This window comes from Papaver somniferum, unplaced genomic scaffold, assembly GCF_003573695.1.
Source record: "Papaver somniferum cultivar HN1 unplaced genomic scaffold, ASM357369v1 unplaced-scaffold_107, whole genome shotgun sequence".
NCBI classification, from domain to species: Eukaryota; Viridiplantae; Streptophyta; class Magnoliopsida; order Ranunculales; family Papaveraceae; genus Papaver; species Papaver somniferum.
Window position 1 is genome coordinate 3658138 of NW_020619603.1, and position 19399 is coordinate 3677536.

The 19399-nt window shown below is 36.3% G+C and overlaps 1 protein-coding gene across 1 annotated transcript; it reads left to right on the plus strand.

Annotated features, from left to right (window-relative positions):
• Window positions 1-1320: 1320 nt before the first annotated feature.
• On the plus strand, window positions 1321-5065 carry LOC113327896 (sphingoid long-chain bases kinase 2, mitochondrial-like). The gene is given in 10 exon segments (XM_026575014.1): window positions 1321-1350; window positions 1749-1994; window positions 2147-2211; window positions 3756-3819; window positions 3939-4081; window positions 4169-4209; window positions 4360-4444; window positions 4532-4646; window positions 4758-4853; window positions 4973-5065. Coding segments are annotated over 10 exon segments (978 nt in total).
• The last annotated feature ends 14334 nt before the right edge of the window (window positions 5066-19399 follow it).

Below are 19399 nucleotides of genomic sequence, written 5' to 3' on the forward strand. Positions count from 1 at the left end.
TGAATCTTATTCAGTATCTTGACTTGCTTAAGTAAAATGTTAATCTATTTTTTTTAACTAATGTATATTTTTTTAATCTTCTATTAAAATAATAAGTGTCATCCGAGGCTTTTATTAAAACAAAGCAAAAAGTGTTATTTACACGTAAACGGGTGGGAGTCAAACCTAACGTATGAAAAAGAGATCCGCCTACTTTGTTATTAATGTCATAGTTAGTTAAGCAGTTCCTCAATCTCTTCATCAGAATAATCAAATCATCTCCAAGCTCACCCAAAGTTGAGAATGCTAAGGCTAAGCTATGGTCTTCTAGTCTAACAGCTAGATTACCATTCCACGTCAGCTGGGGTCACTTCCCAGCGTTGTTTGGTTCAGTGCTTTAAATTTCAGCCGTCAGAACGAATTTTGTGATTTTTGTGATCCGTGTGATTTTTGTGAGCGCTGAACCTTTCTGCGTTGTTTGGTTCAGCGCTTTAAATTTTTGTGAGCGCTGAACCTTTTTGTGATCTATGTGATATTTGTGATTTTTGTAATTGGTGAACCGTTATGCGCTAAGGTCACTTTTTCAGTTGAATCATTCATCGTTTCAATCTTGGTGTCAGTTGAACTGCGAGCACATGTTAGGAGAGAGAACTAATGTTAACTTTTAGACAACATTTTTTTTTTGAGTTGCAATACTTAATTGCCAATCTAACAGCTCAATCTAGATCATAGGGCTTAGCCTAAGGCACTGAAGCAATAACCCTGAGATGTACACTTGTCTAGATATTTGTTACGTTTATGAGTCACTGCTGCAGAAATCGCTTTCCCTGGTGTAAAGGTGTGAATGCCACCACCAGAGAAAGGTGAAACTTGAGTGACGTCGAGACAAGTATCCTGACCATTTTCCCAGTTGTATATGAGTAAGTCAGCGGGCATGAGTCCGTTGTTGTTTTCGGACCAAAAACCTAATGACACCTACTTCCAGGCAGCCACGCCACATCTATAGCAAATATCCATCAGTACATCTTGTACTATAGCAAAAACATGCATATCGCGCCCGCAACATGAACATGTAGCGTCTTCAGGGAATAGAGGTATGCCTAAACGGTACATTGCAACTGCCCGGAACTGGCGTGGCCCAAGTGTTTGATTAATGACCGGTATGGGAATTGCCTTTAAAAAATCCATTGCGTGATCCATTTTATTAATCTTCCATAAAATTCTGTCTCTAGCTGTTAGTGCGAACTTGGATGGAATCTCCTTCCGTACAACTTCCAAGAACTATGGTGCAATTGTTTTCATAGGATGTGGGGTAACACGGTTTACGTCGAACTCCGAGAGATGACAGGCCTGCATGTAATTGCTGAGAGCGTATTGATAGTTGTAGCTTGGCGTAGATGAATTTCAAAATGGTAGATTGCAGGTGTTGTGTCTGGGTGTGAGAGGTTAGATAGCAATAATGGCTAGTATCGGCCATGGTGTATACACCAAAACCTCCGTCTTTAATAGGAAGTGTCATTAATCTATACTGAAGAGGACCGAAACCTGTGTCGTCGCCTGTAACCAGATGCCGAAGGATATAGAAACAAATGCTGGTCGTAGAAACGTGTAACCTCATGTATGACATCAGGTTTAGTGGTACGCAAGGTGAAATATAACCTTGAAACTCCGGTGCAATTGCGCAATAAAAGAAGTTCACTTTGTGGACCCTTTAGCTTCCTTACGGAGTTCATAAGGTGGACTGTCTTCTCAACTGTCCGAATTACCAGATTGCTGCAGTAGTGAGTATCAAGACTATCACATGCCCTCCTAATAATTTGACACCATTGCTGGGTCGTCCTATATTAGCAGGGAAATCCCCGGCTGTTAAGCTTCTCGCATATGTGTTCGGGCAGAATATGTCAGTCTTGCTAATATTCAAATGCAACCCTCTTGCAGCACCTTCCCTGCGTATTATGTTGAGAGCCTTTGCTACCTCCATTGTGTCGCCTATGATCGATGATACCATCATCAAGGTATCAGGAATGCATGTCTAAAGAACATTGGGCAGCAATATTACGTACTAAAGGATGTAGAACAAGAGCAAAAAAGAGAGGTCCAAGGGGGTCTCCTTGTTGTACTCTTTGAGAAGAAGACATAATATGGTCATTGTAATATAGCTTTGCAGGTTGAGAGCATAGCGGAATTCAACCCATTTGGATATTCTAGGACATCTAGTTCTAACCTCTCTAAGTAAACATGTTCTATCATCCATGTTAATCTATTTGTTTTTTTTATTAGTATTATACTAGATCGAAGTATTGAAGGACTTTTCAAACCTATTTTTAGATCAGAAGGCAATTTATGATTTTGTTAACACATCACGTTTTATGTGTAATTAATCATAAGTGGGAATGAATTGTGGTATGCATGTATAATCCAAGGCAATTGAAGATCTAAAGATAAGAATATTTTTCTAATTGGTTTCCGTATCTCGTGATATTTGCGCATAGTATTGATCGACTGGTATTTGACTAAGATCTAATTTATCATTGGTAAATTTGATGAATCGTCGTGGAAAACTTCGGTTTAATAATTTTTGGATGGACCATGATGTAAGTAGGTGAGTCGACCTTATCAACATTAATTTGTTATTAGACCTCACATTTATTTAATCGCCAGAAGCTGGGGAATTGGGTGACATCGACATGACATGTAGTGCAACTGCAGTTCCCGCAACATAAAGTAGCAAATATGCTTTCTTTTTATAAAGTAAAAACAAGTACGAGGTTGGTGGCACGGTGTGTTCAAGGAAACTGCTTAAAATCAAAATAAAATAAGATGGATTGGGTAGGACCATCCTACTGTCCAGAACGAAAAGCTAGCTAACACTACAAAACACAAGGCTTCTAGGGACGGCCATTTCTGAAAAACCGTCCCTAGAAAGTAGTAGTTGGGACAGCCACATTGTAACCGTTCCAAGTGACGTGTATTTGGGACGGTAAGCACAAATCATCCCTATTGCTCCATTAGTTGGGACGGTTTGTATCTGAGCGTCATTACTGGTCCACTAGTTTTCGACAATTTTTCTACCAATTCTCTCTCATGGTTATAATTTCATCTTCTTTTTCTTCTTCTGAAATCAGTTTTGAAATCCCTAGAATTAAACCTAGACTTTTCTTTAGAAACTTCTCAATTCCAGATCTCTTTTTGTGAAATCGATCTTCACTTTCATCTCCATCTCCGCGAAGTCGTTCACATCTAGCAGACTCATTATGCAAACTTGGGTAAAAATCTCATTCTCCTTCTCTTTCCCTTTGAATTTTTTTCGATCTGTTGTTTGAAGCGAAGAATTTAAGGTTGTTCTCGGGAATTCGCAGTGTATTATCGACTCATTTGCTCGATTTTGAGTTGAATATGTTATTCGTTTGTTCAATTGGAGAATCTTATTCATTGAGTTTGATAATTTTGAGTTGAATCTGTTATTTTTTTGTTTAATTGGAGCGTTTTAATGATTGACTTTGATAAGTTTGAATTGAATCTGTTATAATGCAGGATTTATTGAATCTAGGGCAAAGTTTTGCTAGGATTCAAGGGTTGAAACTTTGAAGAAATTTTTGGTTTTCATTTCTTAGAATTCATTTTATTCTGGTTTTGTTGTATTGCCTTCTTTGTTAAAGCTAATTCATTTGATGAAGCTCATTGCACTAGTATGCTTCCAGTGAAATTGGTGGTTAATGGAGAAGTCATAATTAGGCTACTTGAATTGAGTAACAATTTTGTTTTAACACTTTCAGAAATTTGTACTTGTTTGAGTGTTTGACCTCAGCTTCTTCTCATGCCATTGACATTACAAGGGAGGTGAGAATTCTTTTCTTTATTCTTTGAGCTATGATTTGGGATACTAGGATTTGAATGAGCCGCAAAATTGTTTTATCTTTTTTACATTTTTTCATTTTGTTGCTTCGCATTTTATGCAGGCTATACGGGAGGGAGATGATGATGTGGTTGCTGTTGGAGGCGATGGTACTCTTCATAAGCATCCTAAGCAGCTGTTATAAACATGTGTTTTGTAGGTTATTCCACTAGGTACTGGATCTGATTTTGCCAGAAAATTTGGCTGGTTGGTTGCTGCTTCTCCCACTTTGAATAATTGAAAATTAGCCCTTGTTCGTCGAATGATATGAATCTTTATGGTTTCTTTTGTCAGGAAAAATGACCCACATGAAGTCGTACAACATATATCTAAAGGTGTTACACCTTTTATCTTCTCTGTTCTAATAGTTTGAGAAATTATGTGCTTTCATTCTTGATCAGGAAAAATATGGCACAAGCTTTGCTAAAGAATCGTTACGTGTATATTGTTTTTCTTTTTTAACATCTACAATTCTGTGTTTCTAGGTTTAAGGACTAGAATAGATATTGGGGATGTTAGTGGTGAAAGTGGAGAACCTCATTACTCTCTTAATGTTGTTGATGTTCACCTGTAAGGCCATCTTCCTTGATCAAGTTGAGAAAGCTACATTTAGTATTTACTGAAAATCTCACCCTAGTGTTTTGTGGAAGTCTATAGGAGTGAAAAGGCTGGATATTACGCATCGAAGTACAAACAATTTTGGAACCTTTGCTATGTTACTGGTGCATTGAGGAGCTTCATGGGGCACAGTAATCGGGACCTCAGGATCAAGGTCAGTATATGATGCTCTAAAATTAGCTATTTACACATGGAAGGTGATCTAAATGCCAATGTTTAGGCTATAAGATGTTAACAAATGCATTAAATGCTTTAAACATTCTAGGCCAATGGGGCCGACTGGGAATTAATTCCTCAAGTAACAACCCTCTGTGTAGGAAATGCGAAGTTCTTTGGTGGAGGCATGAGAGTGAATTACAGTGTACTGCATCATTTAATATTTCAAATTGGTTACATCTTCATGGACGTCGTTGGTTAGATTGATTGACCTTATCCATATACTGACAAACTAACTTGGTATGTTTGTATTTTGAACTCCAGGACCCTCCTCGAGAAGAGATACACCAAGCAATTAAGCGTGGTAATGCACACAACATTGCCCTATTTGATTTATTCATTTCCACTTTATTTTAAGAGTAAACATGAACCAAGTATATAAGTTAAGATGCAATTTGTTTGGTTAATACTTTGCTTTCTTTGTCCGCTTTACATCGATCGATGACATTTTTACTAACTTTGGTTTGTTGCAGAATTTCGACCAATGCCTTAAATCTCTTGTCCCCACTGCAAAGGAACCTGCATACTGGTGGTTTCTTGTCAACTCATCTCAGCATGGATTAACTTTTGTAGTCTGAAACTATCACCTTTGGGTTGTTTTTCAGATTGTTTTTTTTTTGTATGAGACTTGGTAGTGTAAATGACTGAATCTTTTTGTCAACAACATGATTTCATGAATGAGAATCTATTTTGGGATAAAATGCAATCTGGATGAATGTTTAACAGGGTAAAGGGATAGGCATCCTGCCAAAGAAACTGAAAAGAAAAATTAAAATATTTCAAAATTTAGCAACGCATTTCAGGTGTTGCTAATAGTCATTATATGACCGTTAGAAATACCTTTGGCCTTTGGAAAGACTTGCCTTTTGGTGAGGATTTGAATTCCCTTCTCACTAAGATGACCAAGTCTTCTATGCCACAGCTCGGAGGTTGAATCTTTGTCAGCAACATTCAACTCACCTTTCAACACCTTCACTTGTGTCTTATACAATGTTCCACATTTCTTTCCTCTTGCAATAACCATGGAGCCCTTGGTTAGATTCCATTTTCCATCACCTAAGTGATTGTTGTACCCTTCATCATCTAACACTCCTGGTGACATTAGATTCAAACGAAGATCAGGTACATGTCGTACATTTGTGAGAACTAATGTACAACCAACACTGGTCTCGACCTTCACATCACCCATTCCAGCAATCTTCGAAACACTACTGTTTCCCATTCTGACTGTACCAAAATCACTAGCCTTGTAGGAGATAAACACATCTTCTCGAGGAGTAGCATGATATGATTCACCTGAATCCACTATCCACTCTGAGTCGGAAACTGCAAAAGCACATACATCATTACAATCATAGAATGAAGCAATATCACTACTTGTTACGGCAACTATAACATCATTGAGTTGCCTGTCATTTACATTCACTTCCCTTGGTTCTTGTGTCGGCTTTCTGCATTCATTTGAATAATGATCATTCTTATAAAAATCCACGTCTTCGATAGACTTTGATTTACTTCTCGACTTGCCACGGTCAAGAGCTTTGCCACAAGAAGATTTCTGATCCTATAACTCCTTTATCTTCGACCACAAAGAATATGCTAGTTTCTCACTAGCCACATGATGAAAAATATAATCATTAACCCATTGCAGAATGAAACTAACAACTTTACGGTTAGCAACACTCCTTACTTTATCTTTTATCATCTTAGGCTTTACTCATTTGCTCTCTATTGGACCATAGAGATCTTCACAATATAAACAATCCTCCATCTTATCCTTCCATATCACATAGTTCTCGCCGGTCAAAATAACCATTCTATTACTAGTAATAGCTTCCGTCATTGCACATGATTAGCTCAACCCAAAAGATCTGATACCACTTGTTGGGGGAGACTTGCAAAATCCGAGCCGCTATGTGCAATACGAAAACCACACAAGCAATGAACCACAATTTGGAAATAAAACAACTCTGACGATATAAGAAGCAATCACACAACACCGGCAATTACATGGAAAAACCCCTCCAAGGTGAAGGATTAAAAACCACGGGCAAATCTTCCACTATTATCAAACAATGGGCTACACACAACTCCCAAGTTGGGGATACACTCTTCTTCAATGTGTATATAACACTTGTATAATAATTTGCCTAAATTACACTCATCCAAATTGATGGATCAACAATTCATTCACCTAATAATAGAAATACTAGATGAGATTCACAAATTAAGAACAATAGCAAGTAATTGAGATACTTACTATTAGGATTTGATCAAACCCTAGGTTTTCCCCTTTTGAAGAGATGTGAAATTGACTGAACAATCTTCGCTACACTAACCAATAGATCCTTAGCTAAGAACCCTTTCTTCTTCTTCAAAGATTAACCCAAATCTCACTGAAGATCAACCCCAATGGTGGCTACTCTTTTTCTCCCACTCACTCTCTCTCTCTACCTCCTTTTTCTTTTCTTCACGAACTGAAGAAGATAACACCTCTTGGATGTTTTCGATTGAAAACATATACTCCCTCCGTTTCACAAAGATAGTCCGCTTTGACTTTCTCAAAATATTAAGGAGACCATATTATTTTACTTGACTACCCTTAGTTACTTACCTATTTTATTTTAATAAAAATGCTAGCAATAAAGACAATCCAAAATTGTTGTGAGAATTATAAATACGAAATATAAAAGGAAAATTTAAAAGATATCGAATTTATGAAGTATAAACTTTATAAGGAATTTAATTTTTAGAGTTAAATGTATATTTCCTTCAAAGGAATGAAGGATATATTTGTTTCCTCAATTATACTAATTTCTTTGATATTTTAGATTGGGTCACGTTAAAAATGGATTTATGATTGTAAAGAATTCAAGGGTATATTAGAGAGTTCATTAACAGAATCTGGACGGTCTTTCAAAATATTAAGGAGACCATATTATTTTACTTGACTACCCTTAGTTACTTACTGGTGGCAAAAGGAATATGTCCTAAAACTACGTTTTATCCTAACCTGCAAGTGCACAGGATCTAAAGTAGAAAGTGAATAAGCAGGGGTTTGTCCACAGGGACTTGGAGGGAGCTATTGTTGTTTTCCTAGAGATTTATGACAAAAAAAGATTTTTGTGTTGTGTTGAAACACAACTGAGATGTTTTGATGTAACTGAATTAGTGACAGAAAGTAAAGCAAGGTAACAGGGTACTAAGGCTTCAAATCCACCATTTTACCTATGCTAAGGCAATCTCAGTTCAATACTGCTCTTGTCCCTTTTATAGTTATCAGTGAGCTTCTTGGCTCAACTGACTAACTAGATGGCAGTGGAGGTTCTATGCCTGCTGCTCATCAAAGGGTTGGGTTAGAAAGGAGGCTAAAGACACTAAGATAAATCTAAACCTTGTGGTAGTTGGGGCTCTCACACTGCAACTACCCGCAGAGAAGCCACTTAGGTGTTTTAACAACCTAAAGGATGTTCTAATCACAACTAAAGTGCTTTGATTAAGACTATCCTAAACATTTCAGCACAACAAGCACAATATCTAGCTTGGATTAAATTAGCAGAAGCATCATGATTTCATCTCCCCCATTAAACTAGAACATGATGAATTTGATGAAACAACTGAAGATTAAAATGAACTGATATTGAAAACAAAATTAACAGTTGAGGTCCTGGCTATTCCAGGCCTCTTGGTGGTGCTCTGGCTAGTCCAGGCATGTCTTCTAACACACACCCACACATCATATTTATAGTTACAAGCTTCAATTAGGGTTCTACACAAGTTTTCCCCAAATCCCCAAAAACAGCAGAAATTAGGGTTACTGATTTACCTAATTTGATGGGATGATTCGTTCCCATGTCTTCGACCCATCCTTCCTCTGATCTTCCTTCTCCATCTCCTGTTCCAACTGCTCCTCTAGCTCGAGCTATTTTATCAATTTCTCTTCTTTCCTGTCTCTGAAACCCTAGGAGAGAAATTGGTATGATAGCTGGCTAGAAAGAATGGGAAATAGATGGGGTTTCGTTAGGTAATAGCCATGATGGCTTTTGGTGGTGGTTGTGGCAGTTGAGGAAGGTGGTGGTGATGATGGTGGTGCGGCAGGGTATGGTGGTGTTGCAGAGGGTGAGGGAGAAAGAGAAGAAGTCGATGGAAAATGGATTGGGGTGCGTTTGTTTTGGGTTATAAACCTAGATGCTAGGGTGTTGAGTGTTTCATCAAGTTTTGATGATTCGCAAAGAGAAACCGTTGGATGATATGAGATGAGTTGGATCTAACGGCGAGATGGATGCAGATCTTGAGCGACCGTTGGATGCGAAAGTACAACGAAACTGACGGCTCAAGATGGAGTTAGGTGCTATAGTGTTTTACAGGAGCTTCAGATTTTGATGCACTATGATGAAGAGACCGTACGATGCTGAGATGATCCAATCTGACGGCTGAATATGAAGGCGGGTATGGATATTGGAAATGGGTTTGGGTGAGGGTTTTGGGCCTTGGGTATGCCAAGCCCATATCTTCTTTAAGAACAATTCTTCCTCTTCAAGCCGAGTTCTAGCCTTTTGGTCTTGCGCACAACATTCTTCGCAGCTTCCTTGTGTGATTCCTCTTGGCTTCCACCACTTTTCTGCCCTTTTCCGCTCCGCAATTCATCCAAACTTTATTTGGTACCTAAAAATGCAAAATTAGTTAATAAAAATATTTATTCTTGAAAACAATGAAAATACAGAATATGGGTTAAAATGGAGAATTAGAGCACAAAAGATGAGTTAATTGCCAAGAAAAATATATATAAATATGCACTTTTTAGCACTCATCACTTACCTATTTTATTTTAATAAAAATGCTAGCAATAAAGACAATCCAAAATTGTTGTGAGAATTATAAATACGAAATATAAAAGGAAAATTTAAAAGATATCGAATTTATGAAGTATAAACTTTATAAGGAATTTAATTTTTAGGGTTAAATGTATATTTCCTTCAAAGGAATGAAGGATATATTTGTTTTCTCAATTATACTAATTTCTTTAATATTTTAGATTGGGTCACGTTAAAAATGGATTTATAATTGTAAAGAATTCAAGGGTATATTAGAGAGTTCATTAACGGAATCTGGACGGTCTTTCAGAATCTGGACACAATTTTAATACTGACGAAAAAGGAATAGAGGACGGTCTTTCAGAAACAGAGGGAGTACTTAACTAGGTCACTTGTTAGGTAAACTCCCTTAATGGCTAATGGGCATTCATTGCTAGGCCACCATAAGGAGTGACCGTAGCCCAACACCCTTTTCTCTAAAACTATGTAACCATCCAAAATCTAGGTGCCGGTCATGATCCCGTAGGTTTGGGGGTTTGGTGTTATGGATGCATTTCGAATAAAATGGGAAATGATTAAAAAACCCATCATTTCAGGACCCTTTTAATGTTGTGTGCTGCTATGGCTATTATATGCTTTTTTGAGAGGAGTTTATATCGGAATCTCTTACTGACATCCTTTCACAGCATGCAACTACAAAGGAGAAGTGCAACGAGAATTAAGGATGAACAGAATTTACTAAGAGTGGTAGTCCACATTTCACAAATAACACCTGCCCTTATAAGTAAATCGACCTTTGATTTTTGTCCTTCTGGAAAAGTAGATTCATCCTAGAAGGATGGATGGTGCCATGGTGGTGTGAACCATCGACAAAACTAGCCCAACTTCCCATTTGAATATACAAAACACCTGGAGATCCGCCTTGGTAAGAATGGGATAAGTTTTAACATGGACGGGACACATGATTGCTGGATATTTAAGGTTTTGACATGGAAGTATAAACATAGACGACACACATGAATATTGCATATTTAAGGTTTGACATGGAAGTTCAGGTTCGTTGTTATACGGGCATACAGAATAACAAACCCGATACCAAGAACGAGACGCAATTTTATGACCCTAGCCCGTGCATTGTACGGGCCTGAAAAAAATCTTGTAATTAAATAAGATGGATTGGAGATAGAACCATCCTACTGAGTAAAACGGATACAATTTTGTTTGTATTATTAAGCTTCTGGATGCTTTTTGTCATATGCTGCAAAATACTTGTACTTGAAATCGCATGGGACGAATGTATAGGATCTGTCTTGGAAAAATTTATACTTGAAAAACTAACGCGTTGAGTTTTTAACATTTTAAGAAATCATCAACAAATTTTTATGGCGAAGATGGAGAAAGTACTTTTTTTTTTTTTTTTTGGTAAATCACACTATTAAGAGAAACTAGGTGAGCCTAACAAGCCGAGGGTAGGCTCTCCCTCTAATATCAGCTAACAACATACATTGCAAACTAGAAGGAGGGTTATGTACCCATTTCCTTCAAGAGATTGCTCACTAGCAGACTTTGCCAAGAAATCAGCTACAAAATTACACTCTCTATACCTATGGTAATACACAATATCGTAAAAAAAAACCACTAAGGACTTTAGAGAAAGTATTTTAAAATGACACGCAGAACCATGTGAAAAGCAAAGTCCTTGCATATTTGTGTTAGAAGCAGAAGCAAGGGTTCATTTTCATGTCCATGTCAATGACATGTATACACCGATGGTAGCGCTGACATTGCTTCATTACATATGAGAATGATAGTGGCATCTTTGGGGATAACCATCAATGTAGTTACGGGTTTTCCCACAACTACACCCGTTGCTAATTCCTAAATCTACATCTTGTTCAACATGAAAATGAAGATAAAAGACCAAAACTGTGAAGAAACACAAGAGATTTTTACGTGGTTCGATCTACGAAACGATCTATATCCCAGGATATTCACTATGAGTATGGAATTACATTGAGGTTACATGAGAATCCATTCAAGGGGGTTTTGTGTTATAGTTGTATATCTAAGTGGTAATGGTTGAAAGAAGAAGAAGTAGTAGAAGATATTTTGTGGTGTTCTCTTTCTCCCCACTGATTTCTTTCTCTTGGTCTCTCTCCCAAAATTGATCTCTCCTAATACAATGTCTTCTAGCTCCCTATATGGGTGGTATTCACAATAGAAGACAACCAAGACTCACATGATGTACTACTACATTCTGACTTTATTTGTCTTACTCGCCAGGTTATCCCTAACTGTCGCACTATCCCTTGGTCTTCGTGCGTCCCTATGAAGTTGGTCTTCGTATTATCTTCAACGGGTAACTGTTCTTTGTCTTGTGCGATATTTCGCCCCTATATTTTATCTTTTTTCTCTTGAGATTGCTTGAAAAGTGATCTTAAGAGAAAATTCTTTTTGATATTATTCTCGCACGAGATGCATGAAAATGGATTAGCTTTGGATTGCCGCGATGATGTTTTACTGTGACTTTGAAGATGTTGTTGTTGCTGCGGAGTTCCTTCCTCTTGGATTTAATGCGAGATGACTTTTGCTTCATATCCTTTTGTTGTTGTTGAAGATTCGTGTTGTTTTTGGGCGAGCATTCTCTTTTGAAATGACCTAATCACGAAGATAGGGAATGCGAGTTTGCTTGAAAAATATTTTTCTTCTTCTGCGATGGTGTTTTTGCCTCAGCTTGTCATATAGTGCCTTTGACTCGGCTTCTCATATGCTTTGCTTCGGGAAGATGAAGGAACTAAAAATTTCTGAAGCAAAAGTAACTTGATGCCTCTGCCTCGTTTTGAAGTATGCAGTCTTATGCGAAATTCGAAGTATAAATCCTTGAACTATTTGAAGTATGAAGTATGGATTATCATCTGAGAAGCATAATTAAGTAACAAAGTATCGCGCGAGAAGTATAATAAGAAGTATCGTGCCAATAAGAAGTATTGCGCAAGAAGTACAATAAGAAGTCCGAAGTATTTGAAGCATCGATAAGAAGTATGAAATGTATGCTATAAATATATGCAATGAGTGTATGCAATATTATATATGATGCATGGAGAGGGCGACACCATTGAAATTTAATTACTCTGTTTTGAGCAATTCTCAATAATCCAATCCTGTCGACGAGTTCGCGGAAGCTACACACTTCTGTTGAGAGGTAGTCTGACTTCTCGCCTTATCAAGGTCTTTCCATTTCGCCTTGTTTCAATTTTTTGGCGGTACTTGTCTTTGCCAGGGTCTGCTACTAATGTTGTGCGAGAAGTATTTTGCGAAGAAGATAGTTATCTCCCTTGGAACGTATCGCAAGTATAATATAACCGATTAAAAGTTGTGTACGAAGTTGCCAAATCAAAAACTGAATGTACCCAGATGGGACAGATAGTCATAAAAGAGAGAAAAAAAGCCGAGAAAGATATTATCACCAACCGCCCATGGTGGTAAAGATGCACATAACACAATTTGCATGACATATCTTTTTGTTTTGCTTTATACGCAAGTACCTTACTCTTACGTACGTATTCACATCTTTTTCTACATAACATCGCCATATTCGATCCAAATTATTCAACATCAGAGAAATCTATCCACTTGCAAATATTGAGTTGAAGTTTTTTGTGTCAAACAGTCGATCATGACATCATTACTAACATTCTTCATTCCTTCACCATTTTTACGTCAAATTTGATGGACCATGACGTTTTGGGTGAAATTAGAGAATAGCTAATTTCGGGCGATGAAATGGACTTGCAAATAGCTAATGGCCGAGCTCTATTTGGAAAAAAAAATTTAGTTATAATCAGAGTTAAGCTTTTATTATTAAATTTCTGCTCACCTTGTGTTGCACTGTTGTTTATAGTGGTGAAAGCTTTGAGAAACTGAAATGTTGGATGTCTGAATTTTCTTATCAAGTGATTCTTTATGATTTGCGAATGCATATACGGAAATAGTGGACTGAAGTGAATTTGATGCAATGATACAACATGTCAGGCAGCCAAGCAAGATTATACTAAGTTACACTACTCACTAGCATGTTGACATTGTTAGCCTCTGTGACTGTTAAGACATTGTTTTTTTCTTTTTTTGACTTTGTTGTAGCCTGCTGTGTACTTTCTTTTGCATTCACTAGACTTGGAGTAAAATCTTTAACTCTAAACATTGTGCGTGTGTGGGTTTTAACTTTTCACTGAACCTTTTGAACTTAACCTTAACGTTTTAACTCTGTTTTTTCAAGCTTTTAGTTTTTTTTCCTAGTTATCGGGATAGAAATCCGATATCCGATAGCTTAACCTTAACCTTATCGAATTGGATTCTTTGATATCCGTCGGATGTTATCGAATATCGGATATCCGATAATCCTTAACCTTAATCTTATCGGAACTGCCAATATCCGTATGGTATTTATCCATTGTCAGCCCTAGCTAATCAGAGTTAAGCTTGTTGCTGTATGCATTACACCATTATTCAGACATTTATTTCCGCAACTAAATTAGAATAATCTATTTGTTACACCAGTATTACCACTAATGGAAGAAACAAGTCAGAGACTCGAAGTTGCATTTCCATAATTTTCTACATGCGTATGACAAACAGCAGCTGTATGTAATTGTAATACTAGATGAAAGCCAAGTGTGAAGCTTAAGGTTATTATAGTCAATTTAAACTAAAAAGTCAAAGCAGCTCTTCCTCGTAAACTTAACTCACGTTCTTTTTTGCGCTTGTATTTTCTTTTTTATGTCTCACAATCATAGTATCTTTTTCTTCTTTGCGCCTGTATTTTCCATAGTCATAGTATGTTTTTCTCTCTTCGCTTGTAATTTAATTTTTCTTGAGAAGTTGTTTGGTTGGATCAGCTGCAAAACAACTTGAAATTCTTTCGGGTGTAAAATAATACTATAAACTTAAGAAAATGATATTACCGTTGAAGGATACCTAACTGATTATTAGAAGAGAAAAAGAGGATTAACAGATTAAGAAATCCTGTTGACGATGAACCCGATCCGAGGTTCCGTCTTCTTAACCCGAAATTCTGAAGCTGTTTTGTTCTTAGTTTTTTCTTTGTTTTTTTTCATCCAATTTCTACATATTGGAAGGATTAAAAGCCTGTAATAAAGTATTAAGTATTTAGTATGTTTTAGTTGAAAACTTTTATTTGTTTCTGAAGTATAAAATGGTTTACTTCGATCAATTCAATGGTTTAGAATAGAAATGAAAATAAAAAAATAAAAATAAAAAATCAATTTTGGGCGAGAATGATAGAGAAATTGATCAGCCACGATCGATTGGATGGATTTTTCGAATAGTCTTCATCTGGTAACTTGTTTGTCTGATTGTATCTTAATGAAACTCGTCATCAATTTGATTGATTATATAAGCTATCATCTTAATTTAATCAAATTGAGAAAACTAAAAAACTGATTTTGAGGTTTTTTGGACATTCCTTGCAGTCACAGATCCTGTATTGTAGGCCATAATACAGCAATTTGAAACACTTGTTTTGCTGCCCCTAATTGTTATGCCCTGCTATCCTAATACTATCACGAATTCAGGATGCAAAAACAAATTATTTTTTCTAGACAATTTATTTTCTTTTTTTTCTTCTTTTTCCGGGTAGAAGAGAATCTGTTTAGTACAGTAATGAAGCATACATGATGATCAAAAAGAGTGACAGAAGCAGAATAAACAAGCAAATATGAAAAAAGTAATGAAGCTAACAAGAACGTGACATGCTCAGCTCAGGGAAAAAGACTTACTCGGGAGTTACACCAGTGATAGAAGATGAGACCGGAGCAGACATGATGATCAGAAAACAGAAGAAGGTAGAGAAGAGAAAAGTTCAGTCGAAATAGAGAGAGAAAGAGTGAAACGTTAGATCTGCAGAAGAAGATGAAAACATAAGTAAAATTCTCTTTCCTAGAGTATTATTTATTAGACAAAAGGGGCTAATAAATACGAGTGGTCTTCCCATCTGTTTCTATTTAAGTGATTAGTCTGTACTACTCATTTGTGAAAGAAGAAACGAAATTGAAGCTTATCAAAGTGTCTGCCATCAGTTTGCACAAAGTATATGGACGAGTTCTGTTTTTCATATGATGCTTGCATGTTTTCATGGCTTGCCCCATGCAAAAGCCAAAAAAAGAACTAAGGGACGGAGAGATCATTAATGGACCACTGAGGTAATCACTCTACTATTAGAACATCTCCAATAGAGTAAGAAGGTTTTATTTTTGTACGACACATGGTATTTTAGACCCTCACTTACATTAAAATTCATAAATGCGAATTCGTGTACACTTCTTAACGAGTATATAATTCACATTTGAATTTGTGCCCTTGATTTAATTTAGGGAGTTATGTAACGAGGGTCGTGATTCTAAACATGAAGAGTAATGAGACCATCAGTTAAATAATCAACCAATCAGAAGAATATGTGAGATATACACTCGTTAGAGGGGTGTGAACAAATTTGGACTCTAAATTCATCTCTAGTATTGGGTCCTATTAAGTAGGAAGGATGTCAAAATAAATATGAAGGTCTCGGAGAAAGTCTTATTTAGACCTAGGAAGTGACCTCCACGTCATATTTTTGACCATATTTTAAATTTTTACTTTTAAATAATTTTTTGTGAACCAATAGGAAAAAGGGAATCAATTTTATCATTATCCAGAAAAATAAATCCTCAAAATAAGACCACCACTGTTGGAGATAGTCCATGAGAAAAGCGTTGCTATTTTTGCCACATGCATATGACCCCATAAATAAGGATCTAAATAAAATTTCCACGTAGGATTTTTAGCACCCACTGTTGGAGATGGGTAAAGGCCTTAAAATTGAATGACACCTAGGATGTTAGACTTTTTTGCACCAAATTTCCATCTCCAACACAAGGGTGAAGGTCATAGAGATACAGTATAACCCCTATAAAATAATTGTGTGGGGACCGACAAACTTTATCAGTTTATCGCGATATTAAATAACGAAAATGGGTCATTTGCCAAAAAAATATTTTTAAAACCTGGTTCAAATGGACGAGTAAAAATTAGTTTGGGTGAAATGGACAAAAAAATAGCAAGGATGAAACTGGATTCATTCTGACTTAAACTTAGAAAATAGGAAGGATGAAACCGGATGCATCTTGATGTAAATTTAAAAAAAAACGTAATTGAAAACGGGTAGGACGAAACTGTTTACATCCTGACTATTTTTGTATTTTTGTCCATTTAAACAGTATCAAAATCTAGATATCTTTTTCACCCAGAATTTGTTGATTTTGGTCTTTTTAACCAACTTTGTGTATTAGATAATCGCACAAATTAATAATCATTAAATTATACATTAATTAGTTTATCAATATATTGTCTTGTTTAATTCTAAAAAACAAAAATCAACAAAGTAAACCAATACAACTTATTCCTTTGCAAATTGTTCTCGTCATTGTAAGATTTGTTCAATGGATGACACCATATCAAAGAATCCAAGTGAATCGTTAGATAATAAATGAACTAGAGAATTGCAAAATTTAATCAATGGATTGAATTATCAGAGTCGAACGAATATTGAATTTCTTTTAAACAACCCTCAAAAGGATATTATTTCAGATTTGTTAATCGACGAAGAAATAATTCAGAGTGTCATGGAAAATATGAAAGTGATGATTTGGAAGTCAAAGATGAAAGTGTAGTTACAGAGCTACCTTTACGTAAAGAAGCTATCAAAGCTACAAACATATTGAATAGGTTTTTATTGTATCAGGAAATGACAACACTAAAAACTGTTTTAATGTTATGAAAAATCCAAGATGAAATTCAACGTGACATCAATTTTAAGAAAAACCAAGTCACAATTGAATCATTCTTTAGCAAATTAGCATAAATATAAAACTAAATTTATATAAATTGGAGAGTTATTAATTTATATATTCAAAGGGACCTATAGACAACTAAAATAATTATTATTTTGTAAATTTGGCGAAATATTAATTTAGCACGTTGGTCCCGACTCGGGACCGACAAAATTTATTAATTTATCTTGATTATTAAATTATCGCGGATTAAATTGTAGGGGTTCTACTGTAGATGACATGACTAAGTGGGGGTAATGGAGAAAGTGCAATTAAGACTTCCTCTATGACCTTGGGTCTTAAAGGCACATCATTATTTTGTCTCTAAATTCAAATAAAATTTGTTAGATAATACATTGAGGTCTGTATTAAAATTTTTTTTGTCATTTAGTAATGACACACACATAATAATGTGTTAATAAGACCTCCACATAGGATGCCCTTAGAGTACATGATTTGATGCATCACCAACTTCAAAACGAACTAAGCTCCATTATTCTTAGAGCTAGGGAAATGATAAAATGCATGCATCATGGCACATTACTACTTGTGATCGAGTTAGTCTTTTGCTTGGGTAAAGACATTAGAAGTAAATCTAGGTCACTCCTTATCTAGATATTTATATTAATACCTAAATTACCCTCGTGATTAATTTTGGGTGATGATTAGTTAGTGTTAATAATAGTTAGTGTAATGATTAGTGAGATGATTAAGTTAAAGATAATTAGTGAGATTAAACAATCAGATGGTTTTTTTTAAAGAAGTAGAATTATTGAGAGAGTAAAGTTAGAGAAGATGAAGAAGGAAAACATGAAAACGATGGATTTTACCAACCACAACCGGAGGAAGGGTATTTGGGTACCCAGGTATGCTTCAAACTTAGATAATGTTGGTTGAATTGCTCCAAACTTTCAAAAAAAATGAAATTTTTTATGTAGATTTGGGCCAGTTCAGTTACCATATGTCAAGAACATGTAACTGAACACACCTGAAAGTGTAGTTTGGTTACGTTTTCCAAATACGCAGGTTACCGAACTCGCTCGTTAATGGAGGATTTGATCGTATAGTGTAATGTTCGGTTACCTAGAATAAAATGGTAGGTAACCGAACTTTGAACTTAACAATTTATTTGGGTACATCTTGTGTGTTCGGTTAGTTCGCAAACTTCAACGCAACCAAGTTCCCAACCAAACTGCAGGTTAAAAGTAACATAGTGTTAGAAGTTCGGTTGGTTCGCAAACTTCAACATATTTTGCGAATCAACCGAACTGGGCTTATATATGCATATATGCAATTAGGCAAACGTTCGGTTGCTACGAAATTTATTTCTCGGCGAATTAGGTAGAGTTCGGTTACGAAGTTTTAAAGGTAGAGTTCGGTTACAAAGAAAACTTAACATTTTTGCGAACGAACCGAACTTGTGGACTTCTCATTATTTTCGTAAACTAAAGTTCGGTGATATCCTTATTTTGCGAAGGAACCGAACTTATGGACTTGTGTTGTTCTAATACAAGGAGTTCAGTTAAAAGTACTTTTTTGCGAATCAACCGAACTCTGAGTACGGTTTAGAAAAAATTAATTCGTGATAACCGAACTTTTCTCTGAAAAAAAAACCCTCCATTAAACCTCTCTGCAACTTCCATTTTCAACTCATTTTAATGATTACTTCTCATTTATTCAACCAAAAACGAGTGACAAGTAATGGGTGTGAGAATATCTTTGTTAATGTTTTAAATTAATCTATATATATATAGTGGTGGTGGTGGTAATCGGAGGTGGTGGTGGTGGAAATCGACGGTGGTGGGCGGCGATGGTGGTAATCGGTGGTCAGTGGTGGTGATAATCGGAGGTGGTGGTTGTGGTAATCGGTGGGTGGTGGTGGTGATAATCGGAGGTGGTGGTGGTGGTAATCGGCGGTGGTGGTGGTGGTAATCGGTGGTTGGTGGTGGTGATAATCGGAGGTGGTAATCGGTGATGGTGGGAGGTGGTGGTGG